The 24,517-nt window shown below is 52.1% G+C and overlaps 3 protein-coding genes and 1 non-coding gene across 5 annotated transcripts; 1 reads left to right on the forward strand and 3 right to left on the reverse strand.

Moving 5' to 3' along the window:
- Positions 1–408: 408 nt before the first annotated feature.
- Positions 409–10,783, reverse strand: BUD23 (BUD23 rRNA methyltransferase and ribosome maturation factor). The gene is made up of 12 exons (XM_006201374.4): positions 10,662–10,783; positions 10,525–10,562; positions 9,099–9,194; positions 8,931–9,013; positions 8,736–8,832; positions 7,077–7,173; positions 5,962–6,012; positions 5,171–5,256; positions 4,896–4,941; positions 4,675–4,730; positions 872–961; positions 409–750 (listed from the first exon to the last, which is right to left on the reverse strand). Exons 1-12 carry the CDS (start codon positions 10,707–10,709, stop codon positions 696–698), a joined length of 843 nt encoding a protein of 280 aa, XP_006201436.1. The 5' UTR covers positions 10,710–10,783; the 3' UTR covers positions 409–695.
- LOC116284268 (small Cajal body-specific RNA 20) lies at positions 1,390–1,520 on the reverse strand. Its single transcript, XR_004194033.1, has one exon.
- Positions 10,784–10,877: 94 nt separating the features above from the next.
- On the forward strand, positions 10,878–13,612 carry DNAJC30 (DnaJ heat shock protein family (Hsp40) member C30). Its single transcript, XM_006201458.4, has one exon. It carries the CDS (start codon positions 10,919–10,921, stop codon positions 11,597–11,599), a length of 681 nt encoding a protein of 226 aa, XP_006201520.1. The 5' UTR covers positions 10,878–10,918; the 3' UTR covers positions 11,600–13,612.
- Positions 13,613–18,149: 4,537 nt separating this feature from the next.
- VPS37D (VPS37D subunit of ESCRT-I) lies at positions 18,150–22,174 on the reverse strand. 2 transcript variants are annotated; one of them, XM_072943113.1, is made up of 4 exons: positions 21,907–22,174; positions 20,428–20,599; positions 19,867–19,949; positions 18,150–19,246 (listed from the first exon to the last, which is right to left on the reverse strand). In XM_072943113.1, the coding sequence occupies exons 1-4, from the start codon at positions 22,042–22,044 to the stop codon at positions 18,884–18,886; spliced, it is 756 nt and encodes a 251-aa protein (XP_072799214.1). In that variant the 5' UTR covers positions 22,045–22,174; the 3' UTR covers positions 18,150–18,883. The 2 variants fall into 2 exon arrangements, with proteins under 2 accessions (XP_072799214.1, XP_072799215.1); XM_072943114.1 differs by lacking the exon at positions 19,867–19,949 and having other exon boundaries at positions 21,907–22,133.
- Between the last annotated feature and the right edge of the window lie 2,343 nt (positions 22,175–24,517).

Consider the following 24,517-nt stretch of genomic DNA (forward strand, 5'->3'; position numbering starts at 1 on the left):
CCCCCATCAGCCTGCTAGATACATCGCAGTGCAGGACCTGCCCTTCTAACCACCAGGGACTGGACAAAAGAAAGGCTCCAGAGGCAACCAAGTGCTGGGCTGGGCAGCAGCTGATGATACAGCTCAGGGCCAGGGGTCAGCCCAGCCCAGGGGCTGGGTGCCTTCCAACCAAAAGGAAACCAGAGACTGGGCAGAGGCCACAGGCCAATGGGTACCATCGATAATTTCATCCTGCTCATCCTTCCCAAGTTCGCCTAGTGTTGTGTAACAGTTACACCCAAGTTACATGTAGTATCATATCAGCAGCCCTAACTTAATCTACTTGTGTTCCCTGCAGGTTAAAAGAATGTTTTCATACATTTAAATTCTTTAAACCTTATTTGTACATAGGAATCAAGCCCCCACGAATAGAGGAACTTCAGAAATTTATTGAGGATCACAGAGCTAGAAAATGCCAGAGTTCCACAGAAAGTGGCTTACTGCTTTTAGAACAAAATAAGACGCTCTCAGAACTTTTAGTGAAGAAAATATTTGAACTTTAAAACTTTGTAGAACTTTTCTAAAACACTATTTTTGTCAGCAGATAAAGTAGGCACGTCAATACAGAAAACTCTTCCAAGGCCAGTGCCTGCGCTGGGTGGCACAGCTCATGACTGTGCAGTCCCTGCACTGTCCCCTTGGGCACAGCTGCCTGCTCAGAAGCGGGGCCTGCGCCTGCGGCCGGTGTACTGAGTGTCGGGTCGGACCTCCCTGTGCAAAGAATTAACAGGGCAGAAAGAACAGGGCTGTTTCAGGAAAAAGAACGAAGAACCCACGGGACCACTGGGTGGCTGCCCCCCAGCCCGCAGCCCGCCCCCGAGCCCATACTCACTTGCCCTGCCGCCGGCGCCGCGCCTTCTTCTCCAGCACCCACCCTCGGCTCTTCCTCACCAGCCCCCGTCTCAGCATCCTACATGGGACCCTGCGCAGGAGACACGGCTATGAACTGGGGGACGGAGTGGCCTGGCTGACACTCAGGTTAACCCAGGCAGGGAAACATGGTGAGCTTCTCTCAGATGCCCCTTCCACAACAGAAGCCCCCATTCTGGACACCCCTTTCTGGTGGGATCACAGGGGCCAGAGCAGTTGTGTAGAAGGAGGCAGGACGTGGAGGGCCCCCTCGACAGCAGGCAGCCTTGCGGTAGGCGACCACTGAAGTGCACATTTGCCAGTGGTGCAGGCAGGGGCGGAGCTACTTTGGGGGCCACTCAGGCCAGGATCAGCTCACAAGAGCCTGGCAGCATCCAAGGAAAGCCAGAGGCCCCAGGCCCACTGTTGCCACTTAAGAACCTAGCCTGGTTGTGGGGTCAGTGAGCCTGGTACAAACAGGCTGGGGCTCCCAGCAAGTACAAATGTCTGAGGTAGGAAAACAAGGCTGCCTGGCTCGTGGCAGCCCTGACGATGATCCTCAAGGGCTGATCTTGGCCTCCGGTCCTGACTGAGGAGAAAAGAGACCCCCACAGCTCCACGGGAGAGAGGCCCTGAGAGCAGGGGGAGTCTGGGCCCTCAGACCACATCCCCACCTGACAGTTGGAATCAAACTGTTTCCAGCATAACACACCATGGAGGCTGCTTGTCATGTGAGTAACCATTTCCCAGGCACCTGCACACACGGCCCGTGGACGTTCTATGGGGGTATGAATCAGCCCCGCCCTTCAAGAGCCCGTGGCTGGGCTGTGGCAGAGACCACCTGCACTAGGCAAAGTGAGTGCAGAGAGGCCAGCAGCTGCTAAAGGAGTGACAGAAACAGGAAAAGCAGATTCTGGGAAAAACAAGAGGGCCACGGAGATAAGCTGGTATTTCTTAATGTAGAAGGTAGGGCAGCATTCCAGACCAGAAGCAGTATATGAAAATGAGGCACTGGGAAGGACTGAAGGGGAAGGTCAGCAGAGGAGTCTGATGCTTGGATTCATAGATCTAAGGAGGCGGTGGGTCCAAGTGAGACTCCGAGGGTCTGCTGATGATGGAGTAATTCTCCTGCACACTTTCCTCCTTGCCTGAGGACTAGTGAAAGCTGGACTGCATGACAGACCCTCTTTGCTGCTACTTCTCATCCGTTCTAACATAGTAATGAAAGTCAGATTTAAAAAAAGAAATCTCAGAATCTCACTTGGCTAGGCCAGTTCATGGAAGTGCAACCACCAGCAAGGAATGTGTTCTCCCTCCAGTGAGCAGTAGGGACGCAGTGATGCTTTATACCCAAGGAATGACACAACGTGATCTAGACTTTAGGGTGTACGGAGACAGCAGTTCATGAAAGAAAGTTGAAGGCCCATAATTAGGGAGCAGGAGCCTGATGTGCCAGGTGCAAAGCAGGAGGCAGCAGCTGGAGATGCAGGAATCATCCCCAGGAGTCTCTAAGGAAGGACAAGCAGCGAGGTAGTGAGGTTGAACGGGGCAAGATGTGAGCTGCAAAAGGGACGATGGGAAAAGAGGCATCAGCGGAGACAGAGAGCAGTGAGGATGGAGGGTGGCCAGACCACAGGTGCCAAGAGGGAAGTGTCCACACAAGTGCCAGAGGGGACGAGGCCAAGTGGCAAGGATTAAGGAATACATAGATTAAGCGAAGTTGGTGCAAAAAAAAAAAAAAAAGAGCAAGAAATAAATTAGATAAAGGTTTCAACAATGTTTTCTTATTTACCTATGCATTTATAAGAAGCGGCCTGAATGTGACAATACCGGGAGAAGCCCCTGATAAGCCCAACAACAGACACCAGCCTCCTCCCCGCTCAACTCGGAGGACTTCCACAGGAGGAGCCTGGACGGCACTGTGCTGAGTCCCGTACAAACCTGCCCTAGCACTGCCCAGGCGGGTGGCATGTCCCTCCACCTTTAAACAGATGAGAAATGGATGCTCAGGTCCCATGACTTACCTAAGTTTACAGTTAGGACATGTCATCTGTAGGCACCAGTATGAGGACAAGAGGGAGCCTAAGATGGACGGAGGGAGTCACTTGTACCTTCCCCATGGAGCAGCAGGTGGGACCACTCCCTGTGAGCAAGTGATGGGCACCTTAGAGCAGAAACATCTGGGAGAGGCCCCCAAGTCCCTGTGGGGAATGGGCTGGGGAAGGTAAGGGAGAGGACCCCAGAGGGCCAGAGGGCACCAACCCGTGGTGGACAGAAGGGCCACACTCATGATTTTCACCATTCGTGGGATTTCCAAATTCATCCATCGTCTGCCCCTCTTGCCTCTTAAATGTCCTAGAAGTCTGAAAACATTTCGCTCCTATCAATCAGAACTAAGAAATAACCTCCTTCGCTACTGTATAATCAATTGTTCTTCAACAAACACTGAATACCTTTTGCTTACAAGACACTCTTCTGGTGTCAGGGATATAATACAAGTTCCCACCAAGTTTTAATTCTAGTTGGGGATAGAAATAATACCCAAGTAAACAAGTATTTATGATTTAGAGCAGTGAAAGGTGTTAGGGAAAATAAAGGTAAGAACTCAACTGAAGATACTGAACAGAGAAATGGTAACAAGATACGATCTACTTTTTTAAAAGTAAAAGAAAAAGAAAAAGGCACAGCCTTGCTGCACAGAAAATGGATTCAAAAAGGCAGACAGAAGTAGGGAGACAAAGTGAGGCAGCTTTCAGTAATCCAGGCAAGGGCGGTGGTGAGCAGAGCAGGTGGGAGTGGGGAAAAGGGATGGACTGTCTGGATGTGAGACATGAGGAGGAGGGAAGGGCTGAGAACGTAAGACATAAAGAAGGAAGTTCAGGGGTGAAAACCAAGAGCTCTGTCTTGTTTCAAAAACCAGTGAGTAGTTCAGGCACAGACGTTTAGGGGCCGAGGTGGTTTGGAAATCAGAGGTGGGGCTGAGACCAAGGATGCAAGCCTGGGAGTTCGTCTAAACGTGGTGTTTAAGGCAGCACAGAGAGAGAAGGGGTCCAGGCTGGGCCAAAGGGTGGACCGAGAAAGAACAGCCGGTGAGGTTAACAGGAAACCAGGCCGGGGGAAGGAGGCTGAGGGGAGGAAAGAGTTAAGGGAGTGATGGGCTGCGTCATCTACTACCAAGTTACAGTGAGGTCAGAGGAGACTGAAGGAGAAGTGACCGTGGATTTGGCAAGACAGGTTGGTGGTGGCCTTGACAAGAGCAATTTCTGATTAGACAGAAGCATGAGCCAGAGAAGGGACAGGGAGAACGGCAGGGGAGGCGAGTTCCAGGAGATCTGTTATGAAGAGAGGCTGGTAAACAGGGCGGCAGTCAGAAGCTATTATGGGGCTAAGGAAGATCTTTTTGAAGACAGGAAAAATTGTGCAGCACGTTTGTGTGCTGATGGGAGTGACTCAGGACAGTAGAGATGAGGATGCAGGAGAGAAAAGGGAGCCACACGAGCCACGAAGGGATGGGGTCCAGGATGGGGGTGGAGGAAGCAGCCTTTGGGAGGAGGAGACAGCCTGCTAAACATGGCAAGAGGGCAGAGAGGAAGGCTGCCCACAGTCACTCAGCCGCAGGCAGGTACAGGCACAGTCCCAAAGGGTTCTCCAGCTCTACTTCCACCTTGGTGTCACTGCCATGTCAGACCCTGAGACACGGTGAAAGCAGAGAAATGGAGGAGTCTGGCCACCTTAGGGACCACCTTAGGGACCGCCTGCACCTTAAGCAGGGCTGAACAGCATTACCTCTCAGTCGTGAACGTGGACTCCCTGGCCTCCTCTTCCTCATCTTCATCCAGGCCCTGTAGGAGCCAAAGTGCTCTTAGATCACCTTGGAGATCTCTCAACCCACCCACCCACCCCAGGAGGCTTAGGTACCCAGGCCTGAGCCCTTCCAACAGGTACTTGGCCAAACCCCACAAGAAGAGAACCCAAAAGACATGGCCTACAAGCTTAGGGCCCCTCACCTTTGGTATAAAGGTCGTAGGTCCAGAAAACAAACAGAGGTAGAACCTGAAACAAGAAAGCAGAGTGAGCGCTGGGCTCAGACAGCCTCACAGGACGAGATCAGTTCTCACCCTCCCACTCATAAACAGGCACAGACACAGCGAGGCCTCTTGCCTGCCAGGGCCCTGGTGACCCCAGTCAGCACTGCTCTGGTCCACTCATTAGTGGCCTGTGAGGTCCACGCCGCCACCCTCTCTCCTGCAGCGCAGGCAGTGCCCTGGCCCCCAGCACTCACTTCTTGGCTTTGGCGCTGTTGGGGTAGTCCACCACCACACCACCAGTGAAGCCAGCCTTGGTGGCCTGGGTTGTGATCAGCTCCAACTGGGGAAAGAAGGCCAGGGAGTCAGGCAGGGTGGCTGGGGGAGCAGCAGGTTCCCCTCCACTCCCCTTAAGAAGCCAGTCTGGCCCCAGGATGGACCTCCCCTGGGAGAACTGAAGGTCTTCCCTATCAGACTGTTCCTAATTCTGAGTCCCCAAAAGCCATGCAGACAAGGTGCAGAATCAGCCATGGCAGACACCTCCCCTGGGGACCACAGAACAAGCAATTCCCTTAATTCTTACTTTCTAGTCAGGGACGCACCACCCCACTCAAATCTCAGGAAATGGATGGCCACCAACTGGGAGGCAGACTCATTCATGTTATTAGTCAGGGACAGCTCGTCAGCTGACTTTCAGAGTCGGAACCTCCTACCCTCTCATTCCTCATGCACCACACTCCACAGAACTCTCCCCCATCCCCATTTCCTTCTTTGCTTATGGAAATTAATAGTACATAGTTTATCTGTCAAGAGAAGACAAACATCCTCTCCCTGGGCCCGGTATCCCTCTTCCTTAGGACATCGGGTCATAAAACATGCCAGCGGGGCCCACAGTGACCAACCTCAGGAGCCCACTCCCTCCTTTCCCACCAATCAGCGTAAGATTCCTTGTTCTGTCACTTCCCAACAGCAGGGGGGCCGGGGAGAGAGGAGCGGAACAGGTGACCTGTCCTGCTCCCCCGCCCCCGCAGCAGGCCAAAGGGCTCACCTGCTCTGAGTTCTCAGGGTACAGCTGCAGGACAGCTCTGGCTCCCCGGACCTGCAACAGAAGCACCACTGTCTTACAGGTATCCCACGGGGTCCGGACCCAGACACTCCTCCTTTCCTTAGTCATGAAATGCTTATGGAGTTCTCAGCATGTGCAAGGTCAGGGCCAGGGATACAACCATCAACAAAGAGTTAACCAAAGTGAGGGGAGACAGCTATATCAACAGTGGTGATTAAGTGCCAAACAGAAAAACAAGTTAGGACGAAGGATGGTGCATGTCAGAAACTATCAAATTTACTTTTGGTTCAAAGAAGGCCTCTCTCTGAAGGATGCTTGAGCAGAGACCTGAATGTAGTACGGAGCTGCTATTAAATGTCTGGGGAAAGAGCATATCAGCAGAGAGAAACCCCTCAAAACTTCAGGTTAACCACAGGGGCTGAGGAGGAGAGAAACCACCTAATGCACAAGACCAGCCAGCCATCTGCAGGGACAACCCACCCTAAGAAAGCCAGGGGTCAGGTGAGGAGACTAAGGAGACCAAGAAACACCTGGACCTCCAAAAAAAACGAAAGAGTCAAGGAACTCATTTTTAGAGCTTAGAATCTCAAACTATCAACTAATGTGAGTAAACAACAAATCAAGACCATCAGTTATAAAGACAAGATCAATGAAAGCTCTCACAGTGGTAAATAAAACACACTGCTCCCACCTGAGAATCAGCAGTGAGGGGAGGGCAAAGTGGGAGCCAGAGGATGTGAACACTCTGGAAGGTGTCCCCTGTGTGGCCTAGACATGTCCCTGTCCTCACTCTGTGGAGTCCAAGCCCTCAAACCAGCTTCTGATTAAAATTCAGCACAGTGGACATAGGAGTTGTGATCAGTCTCAGATTCTGACATCAGTGTCTTGTGTTTCATTAGAGAGTGTCAACCCACTGAGCTTTCTACTTATAGGCTGAGGGGCTGGGACAGACAGAAGTAACCACAGTAAGGTCCTGCCATCCTCTGTGGTCCCATCTGAACGACATTCCCATGGGACGCCTCTCCTTCATCATGATACCTCCAGGGCAAGGGAGGGACAAGTAGCCAGACCCAGGGTGGAGGATATCTCATACTCACCAGAACAGAATAAAGAGAAGAAAAAAAGCAGTACAGCCGCTTGGCAGGAATGTCAGACTTCTTGTTAGCATTACAGAGCCACTGTACAGCCGAAATGCTGAAAAAGGAAGGCACCTAAGTCAGGAAGGGGAGTGATACACATGGCTCCTCCCTGCCTCCTCACACTACCACCACACAGCCTCCATCTCCAGGTGGAACCTTCCCGTCCACACTGCTGGCATGTGCAACTCCACTCTAGGTCACTATTTTGATTATATTTTTTTCTTTTGGGGGGAGGGGTGATTACATTCATCATATATATTTTAATACAAGTACTGGGGATTGAAGCCAGGACCTTTGGCATGCTAAGCATTATAGCATGGAGCCATCCTCTACCCCAGGTCACTGTTTTGTAACACTGCACAAACAGGGTCTACAGAAGGTGAGTGTGAACTTCCTCGCAGTCAGTTCAAAGAAACACTTCCTTAATCTTGTTTCTACACACATCTCACGTTTAGAACTGCTCAGCAGGTCAAGGTCTCTGCCATCTATCCCTTCACTCCCTTCCTCTAACCAAGAGAAATACGCTTCACAGGACTTAAAGTCATTCACTCTTCCCAGATCACTTCCTTCAATTGTACCTGCTAAGTGTCTCCACGATCCCTAGATTTAAATTAAAACCTCAAGCGGCTATTCTTGCATGTAACAAATGTTCAATAAAAAAGGCTTGCCATACCACCTCTCCTTAAAAGCTAACTAACAATGACTACCTACTACCTAAACATACAAAGCCATATTCCTGGCCTTTGATTTTCTGCAGCTTAGAACATCCCACCTGATCATTATTGAAGAGCAATGACTATCTTTTAAATGTTTTTTTTTCTCCCTAATCTTGTTCCCAGATGTAAGCTAATCCCTTACCCTAGGAGAAAATCCTCAAATCCAAATTTGTACTCCTCACCCAGATCCCTACTATGTAACCCTACAGCTCTATGATCACAGGAGGTCTCTCCTCAGGTAACGATTAAACTGTGACTTCCTCCCTAGTCCCTACCTACCTCCACCCAGTCAACAAAACACTAAACCAAACACTGAACAGAATTTAGAACAGAAGACAAAGAATTTCATGTTTCCAATGATAATTTCAATGTTCTAAAATCCATTATCAAAGTACTACGTACACATTCAAAACTTGACCCTGACACCTCAGAAAGGACTCCTAAGTCACTGAAGAGACTGGAGCAGTCAGGGCCACTCTCCACTACAAAGTTCTTTGAAGAAAAGTCAACAAGATGGCTCCTGGGACCCACAAAATGTCTCCTGGGACCCATAAAATGGTTCCTGGGACCCACAAAATGTCTGCTAGGACCCATAAAATGGCTCCTAGAGTTCAGAAGACCACCCCTCCCCCACCCCAAACACACACACACACACACACACACACACACACACACAGAGAGAAATCTATACCATGGTGCCTAAACCTGGCAGTGCAAGACAATTACAGGAGTAGCTTTGAAATACATTTAAAAATGCATATTTGGGGGCATTGCTCTGACCTTATAAATCTGAAAATCTTGGGAGATGTGTGTTTTTCAGTATCCTTTGTGACACTGCTGCATAGCCAGATCTGGGAAGCACTGGCCTGTAGGACTAAAAGCAGGGCATGAAGACTCTTACCTGATACAACCATCAAAGGAGCCTGGTTTGAAGGGGATGCCCTGACCCATGTCCCCCAGAAGCAAGTCTCCTTCCGTTTCTCTGTCCAAGGCAGCATCTACATCAGAGAAGAGGAGGTAAGGGAACCATGATTTGCATCATTGCCCCATATTCATGGAGGTTAGTGCACCCCAGTGCTTAACAGGATAAACTTACCCAGCATGGCAGGGCTGATATCAATGCCCACCCAGTAGTGCCCCTCATCCGAGAGGTAATCTCCACTCAGCCCAGAACCGCAGCTGAAAGACACATTCAAACAGGGGCTCTAATAGTGTGAGAAACAAAAACATCCCACCACCTGGACTATGGGCCCCCAGATCTCACCCAATATCCAACAGGTAACAAGGCTGATCCACAGGCAGATAAAGGAGCTCCAATGCTCGCCCAGCCATTTTGGTTTGAACATCAATCATCCGTGAGCTAGGGAGACAGAAACACAAGCAAGTGGTAAAAGGAATTCTGGGCTGAAACCTCACCCAGGCCAAAAAAAAAAAAAAAGAGAAAAAGGAACAATCATCTCAAGGTACTCTACCAGCCAACAAACTCACCTACAGCTATTTATAACTGATCCCAAAAGTCCATGTAATAAAACACTTTTTGTTGTTGTAAAACTGTACCAGCTGCAAAGCTAAAGTAAAAAGAGCACAATCATTTATCTAACGACCAATTATTGGGTATTTTCAACACGATCAGGCTTCGATGTTGTAGAACATGTTTTCTAGAGCATTATCCACCATAGTTAACTCTCTTATAGAAGGGTCAACAAGGCACAAGAAAAATCTATAGGACTGTTGTCCACAAGAAACATAATGCAAGCTACAGAGGACATTCTAGAGGCCACAGTTAAAAAGAAATTAATACGTAAAGTTAACTAAACCCAATGTAGTCAATATTAAATTTTATTTAACACAGTATGCTCCAAATATAATTTCAAAACAAAATCAACACAAAAAACGGTCAATAAAATATTGTACATTTTCTTCATACTAAGTAATTCAGACTAAACATGTTTTCAATAGATGGCTAATAGCCATTGGTTACCACATTGAAAAGAAGTAGTCTAGAGTATATTTGGCTTTCCCAAGAACAAGGAAAAGAACCGCACCTAATAGTTCTCAAAAATGCCCAACACAGGGCTCTGCAGCTGGAGGAAAAAAGCTTTTATTTGTACATAATGGTAACTGGCCAGAGATTTCTGCTGACTCTCTCTGTCCTAGACTCTAATTTGAACAAAAAAGGAGAAAAGTTACCTGAAGAACTTTCTACAAAGCACTGTATTGGAAACAATAGGTTTGGAAGCCCCTGCTCCAGCCCTTACCTGGTAAATGACTTTGTAATCATACAAATTATTCTGTGAAAACCAGATACTATATCAACAGCTGTTCTGAGGATTTACTGAGATAATGTAAACGGGGCACACAGTAAGCATTCTATGAATATTATTTCCTTCTCGTCAACAGCACTGACCCCTTACACGTATCCACTGCCTCCTACCTATTTTAACGCACGCTTAAACTGTCACATTAGAGAAAGTAGATATGCTCACTCCCATTCTGATGCTAAGGTTAGAGACCAAGAGAATTCGGAAGTTTAAAGTTGATTCTGCCAGTATTAAAAAATGGGAACAACGCAGGTCTCTTCCTTTCCCCACTCTCAAATTCTGCGTGCCTTCCAAGCAAGGCCCCCTCAGTCAGAGCAACTTGCCGGTTCCCAACCCCCAGACGCCCCGCAATATCCAGTATCCCCTTACTTGCGCACGTATTTCCGGGCTTCATTCTTGTCGTAAAACTGTAGAAACGAGAAAAAAACAAGGAGAGTCGGAGGAGGAATCAAGATGCGGAGACCCTAGGAGAGAAGAGACGGGTGCCCGTGGACCACAGGCCTCACCAGCTCCGGGGGCCCGCTGTGCTCCGGTCTCCGCCCACGAGACGCCATACCCACGCCGCAGCAGCACAAACGCCGCGAGCGGCTCCTCGAGCCCGCCTTTTATGTCATCGGCCGGGCGCCCGCCTCGTAATACGCATGCTCCACCCACTCTCCCCGCCTTCTCTTTTACTCAATTGGCTACAGGGCCGACGGGCTGCGAACAACGCACGCCTCCCATTGGCCAGTTCATCTTGCACCGCCTGCCGGCTTCATTCAAGATGGCGGCCCGGAGCGATCTGAGGTGGCCGCGGCTGTTTCTGTGGAGGTTGTGGCAGGCCCGGAGATTTCCTCAAAACCTAGGATTGGGTCTGGGCCTGGAAGCAAGTTCTTATTCCCGGAGCGACGGGCCGTACTCTCGCACGGCGCTCTATGAGCTGCTTGGCGTCCCCTCTACGGCCACCCAGGCGCAAATCAAGGCGGCATACTACCGGCAGAGCTTCCTCTACCACCCGGACCGCAACTCGGGGAGCGCCGAGGCTGCCGAGCGCTTCACGCGCATCTCCCAGGCCTACGTGGTGCTGGGCAGTGCCACTCTGCGTCGCAAGTATGACCGCGGCTTGCTCAGCGACGAGGACCTGCGCGGCCCTGGCGTCCGACCTTCCAAGACACCCGCCGCCGACCCCGACTCTCCCCGCACCCCGCCGCCCGCCTCTCGGACCCAGGGCCGCGGTCAGGCCTCGCCGGGTGGCAACCGCCCCATGTTCGACTTTGACGCCTTCTACCAGGCTCATTACGGCGAGCAGCTGGAGCGCGAACGGCGCCTGAGGGCCCGACGAGAGGCCCTTCGCAAGCAGCAGGAGGATCGGGCCAAGAAGGGCTTACATTGGGACGAGACCCGAGACACGTCTTTCATCTTCGTTCTGCTCATAATCTTCGTCATCATGGGCTTTCGTTTTTAATCGGAGAGTAGAGGGCAGGGGAGCAGCCCCCAGCCAGCCCCCCAAGAAAATGGCCTTTCCTGTCATCTTGAACACTTTGCCTTCCGTTGTCTACCTCTGCTGGGGTCCGAAAGACCTGCTCTCCCCGTCCTCTTCCCCACCTGGCCAGCTTAGCCGTTGACCTGCACATCCGTACCCCTCTGGCCCGGAAAAGGAGACTTGATGCCCGAGAAAGAGGCCCCCAGTGAAGAGTCCCGAAAGCCCGAGAGGAAAGGGTTTCCTGGAGCCCTGGGGGTGCGTGCTTCCAGAGGTTATTAACTTCCAGGACACTTGCTCTGGCTTTCTTGTAAGCCCCTGAGCAAGACTTACCTGCTTCTGCCTGCCCCACGTTTGTAGCGTGGGGCTCCTCTCTAACCTTGAAATGTGCAATGTGACCAATTGTTGGCTGCCAAAAGAAAGATTCTGGGGTTGTATGAAACTGTCTTTCTGTGAGTTCCCCAAGCCACAGGTGAGATCTGATGTAGTGTAAGGATGTGATCTGTGGAAACCTTGCCCTTCTGTGGTGGTCAGCCCCAGATCCCACTCCCCCTTCTGTTGATGAGAGTGGGAAAGTAAGGTCATGGGGCACAGGAATCAGCATTCCTGTGCCCATGCTTATCTACTGTATGACCTTGGAGAAGTTACTCTGGGCATTTCGGCAGAGGAGCAAATCATTTGCTTTCTTGAGGCCTGTCACACTTAATTACATGTGTTCTAATGGGCTTGGAGATTAAAACACAATGCCAGTAGAGTCAGGTTTATCCTTGGGACAGTGTGCCTGTCACTTGGTCATCTGTTGAGCAGCTGAACCCATCACTAACTGCAGCTCATCCCATCCCAGAAATAGAGCAACAAACTGGCAGTTTGAGTTGCCTAAATGTGGCCTGTCCTCCTGTTTTGCTTGCAGTGCTTATCACAGGCCTTACAAGCCAAGTCCTTGAAACGTGGCTGCTTGAGGCTGTGGGAATTGGGGGACTTTGGAGGAGACAGGACTACTGAGGGACAGGAGGCACATGGCGGAAACTTACTTATTCAGAGCTGGCTGAGGTTTTTTTCCTTCCCTCTATTCCAAATTGCTGCTAAGCAGTCGGTCATCAGTTGGCTAGAGCTGTGGTAATCCAGCTGTCTTAACCCCAAATCTCAGCATGTGGGGTGTGGGTTAGCTGTGTAGGTACTCGAGTGTTTATGCCCTGGGGTTGAGTGTAAAGCTGGGATCAGGAAACCTTTGCTGGAGATCTACCACAGGGGTGAGGGCCTAAGTCTAGGTTCTAAACAAAGACAGAGGTGCTTTGCTATATTAATACTAATTCCTGCACTCAATCTTGTGTGTGAAATCCTTGTATAAATCGGGATAAACCCACAGCTAGTTCAACTTGGTCTCTTGGAAAGCCTTCAGTTTTCTCTAGCCTTGAAAGTTGGGAGCAAGCTCTTGGTCATGACTTTGCAGTGACCATATGACTCAGTAGTAAAGATTTAAGCCCACTCTGGTTCAGACCTGCTGGGCTCCATGAGCCTTGGTTTGGGGGGAAGGGCACATGTACTTTTAAAAAGAACATTAATGTTATTATGTTTCATATTTGGAAAACAAGTGGGAAAGTCTGTTCTTTACAAAACACAAACTACAGGAAGTGAAACTTAGTAAAATGTACAGAGGCTAGTGATTCTCAGCCAAGGAGTTGGGGCATAACAGAGTGTCCTTGGGGCAAGATTCTATCTGAGTTTCTGTCAAATGGGGTTGGAGTTCTTTTGGGTTTTGTAAAAGCACTAATGGTCTGTGATATCTGGGGCCTTTCTCACAGGCTCCTTGCCGTAGACCTCTCGTTTTGTTTCCTCCTGGTGAAGATCACAGCCAAGAACATTCCCTGGGGCCCCAGAACGTAGAGGTAGATGGAAAGCTCCTGAATGTTTGGGGCGGTGGGGTCCAGACTCTGTGAAACCTCTGGAACATTCCATGCAACTCCAAACAGGGTAGTCAATAAAATATTAACCATCCAACTCTAAGCCTTTCCTTGGGCCTAGAACTAGGCCCACTCTCTTTTTAGTGCCATCCTGCCTGCCTCTGGTTTTTTTAGCCCAGAGCTGAACTCTTAAGAGAATCCACTCCCTACCATCCCTGAAACTTGAGTCTGGGCTTTGCGTGGAAAAGGAGATATATGGGAGGCTTTTTGAAGGACACCACCCCCTACCCCTGACATAAACACACAACTAGCTCCTACATCATTTCTCCCCTCCTGACCCCCCTGTGATTGTCCTAACTCATTCTTTTCTCAACTTCTTACCTTTCCTGGGGAGGAGAGGCTGAACCAGGCCTTGGACGTGAGCCCCTGCCTTTTAGGGGCTCTCTCCAGTTCCTGACAGTGAAGGAAGGTTGAGACATGGTCAGCTTCAGTCCCTTTTCACCTTTGGTCACAAACAAATACAAAACTAGAAGTTTGGACCTAGGAAAGGAGACGGACCAGAGGGGCCCAGCTTGCCCAGGCCGTGCTCACTGAGGTGGGTATGGGGGTGCAGGTACAGTACGAGGCTGAGTGAGCAGTGTGCACAGATCCTAAATGGGGAGACAGGACAGCAGGACTCAAAGATATACATGTCTAGGCTATTGTGATACTGTCTTTGCTTGATCAGGACTTATTCCTCCTGAGCCAAACTGCTTTTCCCTCCATTATCCTTTATTTTTTGCTGGGTAAAAACATTCTTTACACATCCTAGTGCTGAGGGAGTAAGATCCCTTGGTTCCTTCCGAGGTTCTGGTGTTTCGTTCACTGGGTGCAACTTGCCCTCTGTAATGGTCTCAGCATGAGCCACGCTGAGTAAGAATAGCCTACCTTAGACCAGTGAGCTGTCCGTTGGTCAATATGGACAGAATATTTATCTCCATCCCTTATAGCCACCTGAAGCTGAGACACCAAGGGTGGAGCCTGAGTGGCCACCACACCCACTTTTGAGGAAATGGTGGGTGGTGTCTATGGGGGGTCCTTGTCTCTGTCCTTTGGGTTTGCTGGAAGGTCACCAGATCCCATGCAGAGAGGCTGAGAGAAGGGACAGCTGGTAAGTGGCAGTGCTGCTTCAGTCCACTCGCTGGAATTCAGCGCACTAGAAAAGTAGGCTCACTCCTGGCCTTTGCCCTCTCGTTCCTCAGCCCTGTGATAAGGTCACACACTGAGCAGGATTGCAGAAGGCCCGCCCACCTACCCTCAGCGGCTTGGCTCTCAGGCCAGGCTGGGAGCCCTGGTGGCCAAGGCAAAGCTGTGGAGGCTCTATCTCTGTTAGTATTTTAGGATGAGAGACCTGAGTCTGGACCTCGTGAACTTGCATGTGCTGGGAATGCTCAGTGCTCCCAACCCCAAGAAGCCAGTGCAGAGAGCTCACCTTCACCATCTGTCATGAGGTCATAGTGGCACTGTGGACCTAGCCATGTCCCCACTATCTCCTAAGGCTGTTCAAGCCTGGGGCCCTGGCGTTAGTCTTGAGGTGGGTTGGCCCTCCCAGCCGGCCTCGGCCCCATCAACGGTCACACCCTCCACCCTGGGAGGGGACTGCCGCTAGACAAAAGGAGGCCTGTTACAGGAGGACCAAGAACAGACCGAGACTCCCGGTTCAAGGCCACAGCCAACCTGCTCGCAGTGTGTGGCTGTGGAGGGCACAATGTCTTAAAATCACTTCAGCCAACTTTCAAAACTTGGGAGACTTTGCCTGGAAATCTAGATTTCTGACTTCTCAAAAAACGGGAAAATGTGCCACCGTTCAGCTTTCTCCCCTACCTGCGTGACTGCCAGGAGGTGTAAGGTCTGCCTTTAGGTAGAACCTTGCACCCCAGCCTGCTGCACTCCCAGCAGCAGAGGGGCCGTGTCAGAGGCCTTGATGCACACAGTTGTACTGGTTTGCTCTTAGAGAAATCTCTCTCTCTATCCTATGTCTAGCAAGAGGGAAAAAAAGAAAGGGGACCTTGCATTTCCAGGAAGATGTGGGAGGGTGGATTTCTTTGCACCCTGACCTTCCTGGCCTCTACACGCCTTTGAGTTTGCACATCCCTAGGTTACCACCTATGTTATTATAAGAGCTCACACTTTACACAGGGAGGCAGTGTTGATCTTATTTTCATTGTGGGACAAGAAGGATCTTTTGAGAGGTCTACAGTGGTGGCAAGTTCCCAGACAGTCGGAGGTCCTTCAGTACAGTAACACCAATCCCTGCAATCAATCTCTTGTGTAAAATCCTTGTATAAATTGGGATAAACCTGCAGCTAGTCAGACTTGGTCTCTTATAAACCATTAAATTCTCTTTAGTCTTGGGGGTCAGAGGCAGCTTCTTAGCCATGGCTTTGCACTGACCACACGATTCAGTGATAAAAGGTTTGAGCTCACTCTGGTGCAGGCCTGCTTAACTCAGTAAGCCTTGATTAGCCAAAAAAAAAAAAAAAAGGTACATTTATTGTTATTATGTTTCATATTTGGAAAACAAGGTGGGAAGCTTAGGAAAATACACAGAAGCTAGTGATTTCCAAATAAGGAGGTCCACATCACAGACTCTTGAAGGGCAAGAACTCCTTGTTATTATCAAAAAGGAGTGGGAATTTTATTTGGGGAATATTTTGCTTTTGGTTTGTAAAAGCACTGGTGGTCTATAATAGTATCTTTCTCATGGAACCTGTGGCATAGACCCTCAAGTTTATCCTCTCTCACAGAGGATTACCACCCAGAACATTCCCTAGGGCCCCAGAACTTGGAAATAGAAAGTTCCAGAAGTGTCCAGGCAGAAGAGAGAGCCCAGGCTGCCTGGAACTTTCCAGAACATTCCATGTAACTTCAAGCAGAGGGGTTAATAAAGTTTATTAACCATCCAACCCTAAGTCTTTCCCATGGCCCAGAGAAAGGCCCATTTCACTCTGGTGGTACCTATACCCACCTGCCTCAGGTCTTTGGTCTTTTTCACGCTGGAGCTGAATACTAGGGGGGCTGTACTCCCTGTCTCCTCTAAAACTGAGCCTGAGCTCCTAGAGGAAGGTGAGGGGTGTGGAAGGCCTTTTGATGGACCCTATCTGGTTCCCATGGTAACATTCTCCTCTCTTCCCAGCTCCTCCCTTGTGTGGGTCATTCCTTCTCTTCTTACCTGCCCTGGGAAGGGGAGGCTGAACCAGACCGTGGACATTAGCCTCTGCCTTCTAGAGGCTGTGCCCCAATTCACAATAGTGGAGGGAGCTCAGACATGCCCACCCTTAGCCCCTTTCCTCCTTTTTGTTACAAATGAAAGACTCCCTTGAGGTATGGACCAGGAAGGGGAGGCCAGGGCAAGAGGGGCCCGGCTTGCCCGAGGCTGTGCTGAGAATGCAGGTCTTCCTGAGCTTTTCAGTCTTCTGTCATCTCAGGCAGGCATCTTGTGTCATCTCCAGCGCCCCTCAGCTCCAGCAGCTCAAGTGCTAGCAGTGAGGAGTAGGAAAACCAAGGCCAATGAGGGATGGAGGTCCCCAAGTGGGCTTGATCAGTGCTTTGCCCCTGCTAGGGGTGAATCTGACTGGGCTTGTGGGGCTGTCAAAAGCTCAAATGTGCCAGTCTAACTATTGCCTAAATTTCTGAAGATCCCATTAAGCAGTCACTCAGGTATTGGTCACACATCTTTAGAAATGGAGACCATCTACCTCCAGTAGCAGCCATGACTCAAGAGCCTCATACTGAGCCAAAACCTATGGTTTCCACCCATTGGTCTTGATTGACCTCTGGCTCTACGTGAAACAGTCCTTTAGGACTGAAGGCTAAACATGACGCACACATATCCCAAATAGATCCCTCAATTGTTCCTCACGGGACTTAGTCCCAATCCTCGTTCTCATCATTATTCAAGGTGCTGTTTTGGGGTCCCTCTTAGAGTTTAAAACTTCAGTAAAAAGTAGAGCCAACCCAGAACTTGCCTCTTTCTAGATGATTATATCCCTATTAACATGGACCAAGATCACATTAGCTTCTCTGTGACTCTGACTGTCTCCTCTTATTTGCAGGACCTTCCGTGCCTTCCTGCCAAACTTCGTCTCATTAGACTTGACCTAAGCTGATCCAAGACACGTTCCTGCTCTCCCATCTTCTTGGCCCACAATCATCAGCCAAGCTGGCCACCTAGTGTTTACCCGAGCTGAAGACAGATAACCTTCAGCCCTACAGAACCCCCTCCATCACTCAGTGGGGGTGGTCATTTGGCAGGCCAGAGAAGGAGCAGGTATTATCCTGACTGGGATTACGGGCGACCCTGGAAAAGAAGGTGCATACAGGTGAGGCAATTGGAGAACTACAGGGGAACAGAGTGAGCTTCTGGCCAGAAGTACTGGGAAGTTAAGAGTTAGGAAAGACTCCCACGGGTTGGTAATCAGAGAAGACTTCATGGAAGAGGCAGGAGCAGTGCTGGACCTGAAGGACAGCTGGGCTTTGGATGGGCAGAGAGGAAGGGAGGGCATCTCAAGAGCAGGAAGTGCCAGAGCTGAGATGCGGAGGCTGCAACAGCAGAGTAGCTGGTGGAGGGAGCAGAGAGGAGGCGAGCAGCATCATCATCTTCATCATCACATTTATTGACGGCCCCTGGGAGGCGGGGCTGGGGACAGAACATACAAAGACAAGGACCTGCCCTCAAAAAGGTTCCATTCTAAGGAGACGGGGACAGAAAAATACAGAATGGTCTTTCCGGGGGATGGCCCACTCTCACCTGTGCAGGTCAGAAGTTCTGGGCCTACCTTGCCCCAGAGTCCGGAGCATGAGTGGGGCAGGTAGTAGCCCCAGGGCCATGGTGCTCCTGTCCCCGCACTTGGAGTCTGACCACCTGGCTCCTAGGTGGTGGACCCCAGAACTGGGTGAAAGGTAGGCTCAGGACATGATGGAAAACACTCCTGTCGGCCTTGGCATTGTGTGAGCCCAGTGGAGTGGCAGGGGGCCACAGCGCCCCTAGGCAGGGCCCCTTGAAGGAAGCGGGCATCTTCTCAGGCCCCCGTGAGTACAGTTCTTTCACTGGGGCTGGCCCATCACCCAGGAGGCCCCAGCCGGGGAGAAAAATAGGCAGAGTTTCCTCAGCACCAGAGGCATAATACTCTGCCCACCCCACCTGGGGCCCTCTCTCTGGGCATCTTCCAGGTGACCCTCCTCCCCAGCTCAGCCTCCAGGGCCAGGGCCTGCCTAGGGCCAGGGAGAGGGGCCTGCCCCTCCCCCCACCCAGGCAGTGGGGGAGGAGGAGGAGGAGCCACGCATCAAGTTTGTCTGGGCCCCCCATTGGGGGGCCATACCCTGGATCCTACCGGTGAGGGGGCTCTGGCTGCGAGGGCCTAGGGCTCAGCAGAGGGGCTGGGCCTAGGGGGCACCCGGGGGAGCCCTTCAGTGGGGGCACTGGGCGGGAGTCCAAGGGGGGCAGGCTCCGGGGCACTGCTGGTGGCCCCCGGGCGGCCCCGGTGGGCAGGACAGCTGCAGCGGGGAAGGATTTGGGGGGATCCGCAGCAGCAGTGGGGGCTGGCTGACCAGACCGCTCCCGACGTCGCAGCAGCTCCTGCAGCTTCTCGGCCTGGGTCCGCCTCAGGTGGGCCAGGGCACGGCCTCGTTGGAAGGCAGGCAGAAAAGCCTCCAGGCTCTGTTCCCCCAGCAGCAGCTGCTCCATCTGCTCCTGGGACAGGAGAGAAGGGACAGTTTGGGAGGGACATGACCAAAGGCTGAGATCTGGTCCTCTCTCCCTCCTACCCTGAATTCCCACCCTGAATCCCTTCCAATGCCAACCACCCCACAGCTTGGGGACTGGCACCAGAGTTCCTGCCTGGGTCTGCCTCTGACTTGTAGACAAATGTCCTCTACTCTCAAGCCTTGATTTCCTTACTGTCACCAGACCTGCTAGGTCAGAGAAGAGGCGAGATCAGAGATGGGTACACACTTGATGTAGATTTAGGTGTTTCTCATCGAGGCCTGGGCCCCTCCTGCTCCACCTCCTCCAACTCACTGAGCACTGTGGTCCCAACCCAGCACTGAAACGTCTGTCCCAGCTCCTCCGTAGACCTCGCCTAAGCTGCCCTGAGACGTTCACAGGGAGCCGGGGAAAAAGTCACAGGTGAGGATGGCGAGCCCTGTGTCCAGGGCAGATAGCAATGCAGCGGGCCCTTCTGGGGGCCAGGCACTCAGGGCAGGCTTCCTGGAAGAGAGGGACTCTCAAGCCTGCAGTGTTAAGAATTAAGGGGTGGGGGATGAGAGGACAGGGCCCTCCCTGTCCCCAGGCCCAGCTGCCCCTCCTCTCACCTCAGCCTCCTGCTCAGCTTCTTCCAGCTCAGCCTGCAGCCAACCCAGCGCACAGTGGGGGCTCCAGCGGTGCATGCTCTCCTCTGAGGGCCACAGAGGGACAGTGTGAATAGCCCCTGCACTCAGGGCCTGTTGCCCAGGACAGACAGGCGAGAGCCCTAGGGCCCCATCCTGACTCTTTCAATGACCCTCTGTGTGATTCTACAATTCCCTTCAGCCTCAGTTTCCTCACCTGAACAATGGCCCACAGGATCAGTTTGTGCGCCTCCCCCCAGTCCTCGTGCAAAAGAGGAAGCAGGGGCTGTGACTCCTAGAGCACCACAGGCCCCTGGGAATTGGACCCCTTCTCCCAGGGTCCCCCTCTGGCCTCTCTAACCCAGCTCTACTTACTGACTGCTCACTTCCCCACCTCTGGAGTTCTCCCAGAGTAGCACCCCTCAAACTTGCCCGGGAAATTGATCTGTCCAAGTCCCACCCTTCAGAGCAGGGCACTTCCCAAGGCCAACCAGCCAGATGGCCAACTGCCCCCCACCCCAGGCAGTTGTCCTGCTGTCCCCTCACCCAGTCGCTGCAGCTTGTCCGCACAGCTCTCGGCCACCTCCCGAAGCTCCTGGTACTTGATGGCCAGTGCAGCACGGCCCATCTCCAGGCGGGGCCGCAATGCCAGGTTCTCCTTGGCTAGCGCGTAGTTGGAGGCCAGGCACGCCTCGCGCTCCAGCTGCAGGCCCTGGAACTGCCGGCAGGGAAGAGCCAAGAGGCCCATTCAGGGAGTCTGACCATGGCCACCTACTGCCACCCTGGGCCCATGGGCCAAGCTGAAGGCACCCCAATCTCAAGATAGAGAGCCAACAGGTGGAGGGACTGAGCCCGGACTGTGCTTTGCCTCAGTTTCCTCTTCCACAAAGTGAGCTAAAAAACGTCTATCTTACAGACTGGTTGTGAGACTTAAGTGCGGAAAACTATGAAGGCCTCTACAAATGTTAGTTAATTTTTAATTTTTCAATTAATATGTCTGCTCAGGTCCCCAAGGAGTCCCCCTCCCTCCTCTGTCCCATTTTCCATGCATGGGCAGCTTCCCTCTCATTCCAGGCCTTTGTCTGCTTCCTCCTCAGGTGTTTGTGCTGAAAACACTCCCACCCTCCGCTCTTACTCTCCGGAGTGATGTCTTCACCCTGTCCCTGCATAGCACCCCCTCCAGCCCCCTCTCCTCCCTCACACACCCTCCTCTGCTCTCCAGTGGAATCCCCACACCCCAAGGAATACACACCCCCTTTTCCTCCCCGATCCCCTAGCACCTGCTACCAGCTTTCCTTCTCTTGCAGAAAGCAGACCCCTTTCTTTCCTGGCCCTGGAGAATGCTCTTTCCTTCTGTTACTAGGAGGGCCAAGCCTTCCCTCTCTGCCCCTGGAGAACGCACTACCCTCCATCTGTCCCCTATAGGATGCACATGCCCCTCCTGTCTGCCTCCCTCCAATGTACACTTTCCCTTTCTGCCCCTGTACAGACAGCCAGCCCGGGCCTATCTCCTGTGAAATATACAACTTTCTCTTATGGTGGCCTATGGAATACACACCTCAGCTTTCAGTACCCCTACCCAACGGAAGACACAAAGACCCCTCTTGCACCCAGAGAATACGGACACCCTCCCAACGGTCCCCCCAGGTGTCAAACAGGCCCCTAGTTTTCCTGTGGAAGGCGCCTCCCCTTTCTGGCCCTACAGAACGTGGGTGTGCGAGCCAGGGCCCCCCACAACACAGCCGGCCCCTGCCTCCCGAACACACCTCCCTGGAGCATCCGCTGTAGGACACGCCTCGCGGCCATCCCGGGGGTGCACAGGCGCCTCCCTGGGTCTCCGGCGCCCCACCCGCCCCAGGCCGGCTCCGGGCGCCCCCTCCCCCGGGGGCGGCTCCGCTGGGCCCACTCGTACGTGCCAGGCTCCGGCGGCCCCGAGGCTCGGCCGGTGAGGCCCGTCAGTCGGTCGGCAGGTCCGGCAGGCCGCGGCCCGTCCCCCGCGCCCCCCGCCTGCGCCCCCCGCGCTACCTTCCTGCTGAGCCGCACGATCCGGTCCAGCTTGGGCTCATCCTGAAGCAGGTCCCGGAGCTGCCCGGTGCTGAGGATCCCAAAGCGCCCTGGGCTGCCGGGCTCCGGCCCCGCCCGCGCCGCCCGGGCCCGGTACATGCCGCCCGCCCGCGCCCCCAGCTCGGCTGCTGGCTCGGCCCGCTCGGCCCGCTCCTCCCCGGCTCCGCTCCGCTCCGCTCCGGCTCCGGGATCCGGCTCGGGCTCCGACTCCGGCCGCGCGCGCCGCTCCGCCGCCAGGGGGCGCCCCGCCCCCTCTTAAAGGGGCCGCGGCGCGGAGGCTGGGGGTGGGGCGGGGAGGGGGCGGGCCGCACCCCTTCTCTCCTTGGAAGAGCCGCGTGGCGCCGCGCCTCCCGCACCCGCGGTCGCCTGGCAAACCCATCCTTCTACCGTCGGGATTTGGACAGCCGCCTTTCTCCGCTCCCTCTCTCCCGGCCATCATTCATTCACCACGCCCCCAGGCGTTGACTCTCCCACCGCAGGCGTCTACAGTTTGCAAGGCTGTTTCACATTTACCCCTTGAATTAACACAATTTTCTGAATTTGGCCGTGAGCCAAGAGCTCCTGCCCAGCTGCTAACTTGGACAAATCATTCTCTTCCCCCCGGCCTCGGTTTTCCCCTCTATAAAATGGGGTGATGATACACAATGTGAGGAATACTGATAGTGAATGTCCCTTACCTGTAGTTAAGTGGATACCCAATATGAGTTATTTTAGAGATGAGGAAAGATTTCACAGAGATGATGTCACCTCCCCAAAGTCACATTACAGGTAAACGACAGACAGTCTCAGTTCTTCCTATATCCATGGAGCACATGATGCCTCCCTGCTGGGCACTGGACTGGGCCCTGTGGGAGCATTGTCTCTGCTCTTGGGGAGCTCATGGATGAAGGCAGAGTCACATTCTCTCTCAGCTTACTTTAGTACAAAACAGAATGGTGGGTATCACTGCTCGATGTCTTCCTTTGTGAGTCCCATGTGATGCCTGAGAATGTCATGTACTTTATTTTCACAACTAGGGTTGGCCAGTGCCATTGTCAGGAAACAGACACGCAGAGATTGTCACTTGTCTAAAATCAAACAGTAGTGAATAAGCTTTTTCCACTTCACCACACTACTAAGAAAGCACAGAGGTGACACCAGGGCAATCAGAAAGGCTCACCAGAGGAGGTGATATTGGAGCTGGGTTTTGAGGGATGAATAGGAGTTCTAAAGTTGAAGGAGAAAATAGAGAAACCAAAGAGAAGTCCATAAGCCAAGGCGTAGGGGCTGAAAGAGCCCAACAAGGCCCCCCTCCATCCAACCAGAGCACAGGAGGCATGGTGAAGATGTCTGAGAGAAAGACAAAACCGATGGAGTCAGTCAGGCTTGGTGACAGACTGTGAAGGCAATGCTTCTTCCACATTTTTATGGTTACTGAAATTTAATTTTCCCTTTCAAGATTCAGCTGGAACATCACCACCTCCAGGATGCCCTTTCTTCATCCCCAGGCTGCACTGTGTGCCCCAGAGTCCCTGCTGTCCCTCCATCATGGTCCTGAGTATTATCAAGATCCCTTCCACACTTCCCAGTTTCCTGGCTATGACCTCCCTGGTTCTGCTCTGCATCCTCTGGACACTAAGTTTCCAGGGGTCTCCTAGACACTCCCCCTGTCTGACCCTCCTTTGGCCCCTCTGGGCAACAGGCCTTCTTCACTCTAAGAAGCGCTGGGGAGATCTGGTAGAAGCTCCTGCCTCAGCTTGTCCCCTCTTCATCACCAATCCACCTTTGTTCAGTCCAGGATGTCCTATGTGGAATGCCCCGTAACAGTCCGATGAAACTTCTCCACACTCCTTGGACCCCCAGACCCACTTCTGCCCCCTCAGTAGGTGACTCCACTGCCATTACATGGAGAAGCTTATGCCACTTTCTGCCCCATCTCTTTGGATATTCTCTGCACCACATCCTAACCCCTGGAACCTGTGAATATATTACCTTCCATGGTGAAAGGAACTTTGCAGGTGTGATTAAGTCAACGGTCTCAAGATGGAGAGATTATTCTGGATCATCCAGGCAGGCCCAATGTAATCACAATGATCCTTATAAGGGGGAGGCAGGAGGGTCAGAATCAGAGAAGGAGTGGTGACAAAGGGATTAGAGGGTCAGAGTCAGAAAGAAATTTGAAGACACCTTGTTGCTGGCTTTGAAGGTAGAGGAAGAAGCCATGAGCCAAAGAATGCAGACAGCCTCTAGCAGCCAGAAAAGGCAAGGAAATGGAGTCTCCCCTAGAGACTCTGGAGGGAGCATGACCCTGCCAGTATCTTGATTTCAGCCAAGTGAAACCCATTTCAGACTCCTGACATCCAGAATTGTATGATAATAAATTGGTGGTGTTTTAAGGCCCTAATTTTGTAATTTGTTACAGAAGCAATAGGAAACCAATACAAATACCTAGGAATGTTTGATCTCATGGACTAGGAGACAAGAATGGGAATGTTCACAGTAGCTCTTCTTATAATAACAAAAAAACTGGAGACAACCCAAGTGTCCAACCCCAGGAGAATGGTAAAGGAACTGGTGAACCTTCATACAGTGG

Source organism: Vicugna pacos, chromosome 18 (genome assembly GCF_048564905.1).
Source record: "Vicugna pacos chromosome 18, VicPac4, whole genome shotgun sequence".
Classification (NCBI taxonomy): domain Eukaryota; kingdom Metazoa; phylum Chordata; class Mammalia; order Artiodactyla; family Camelidae; genus Vicugna; species Vicugna pacos.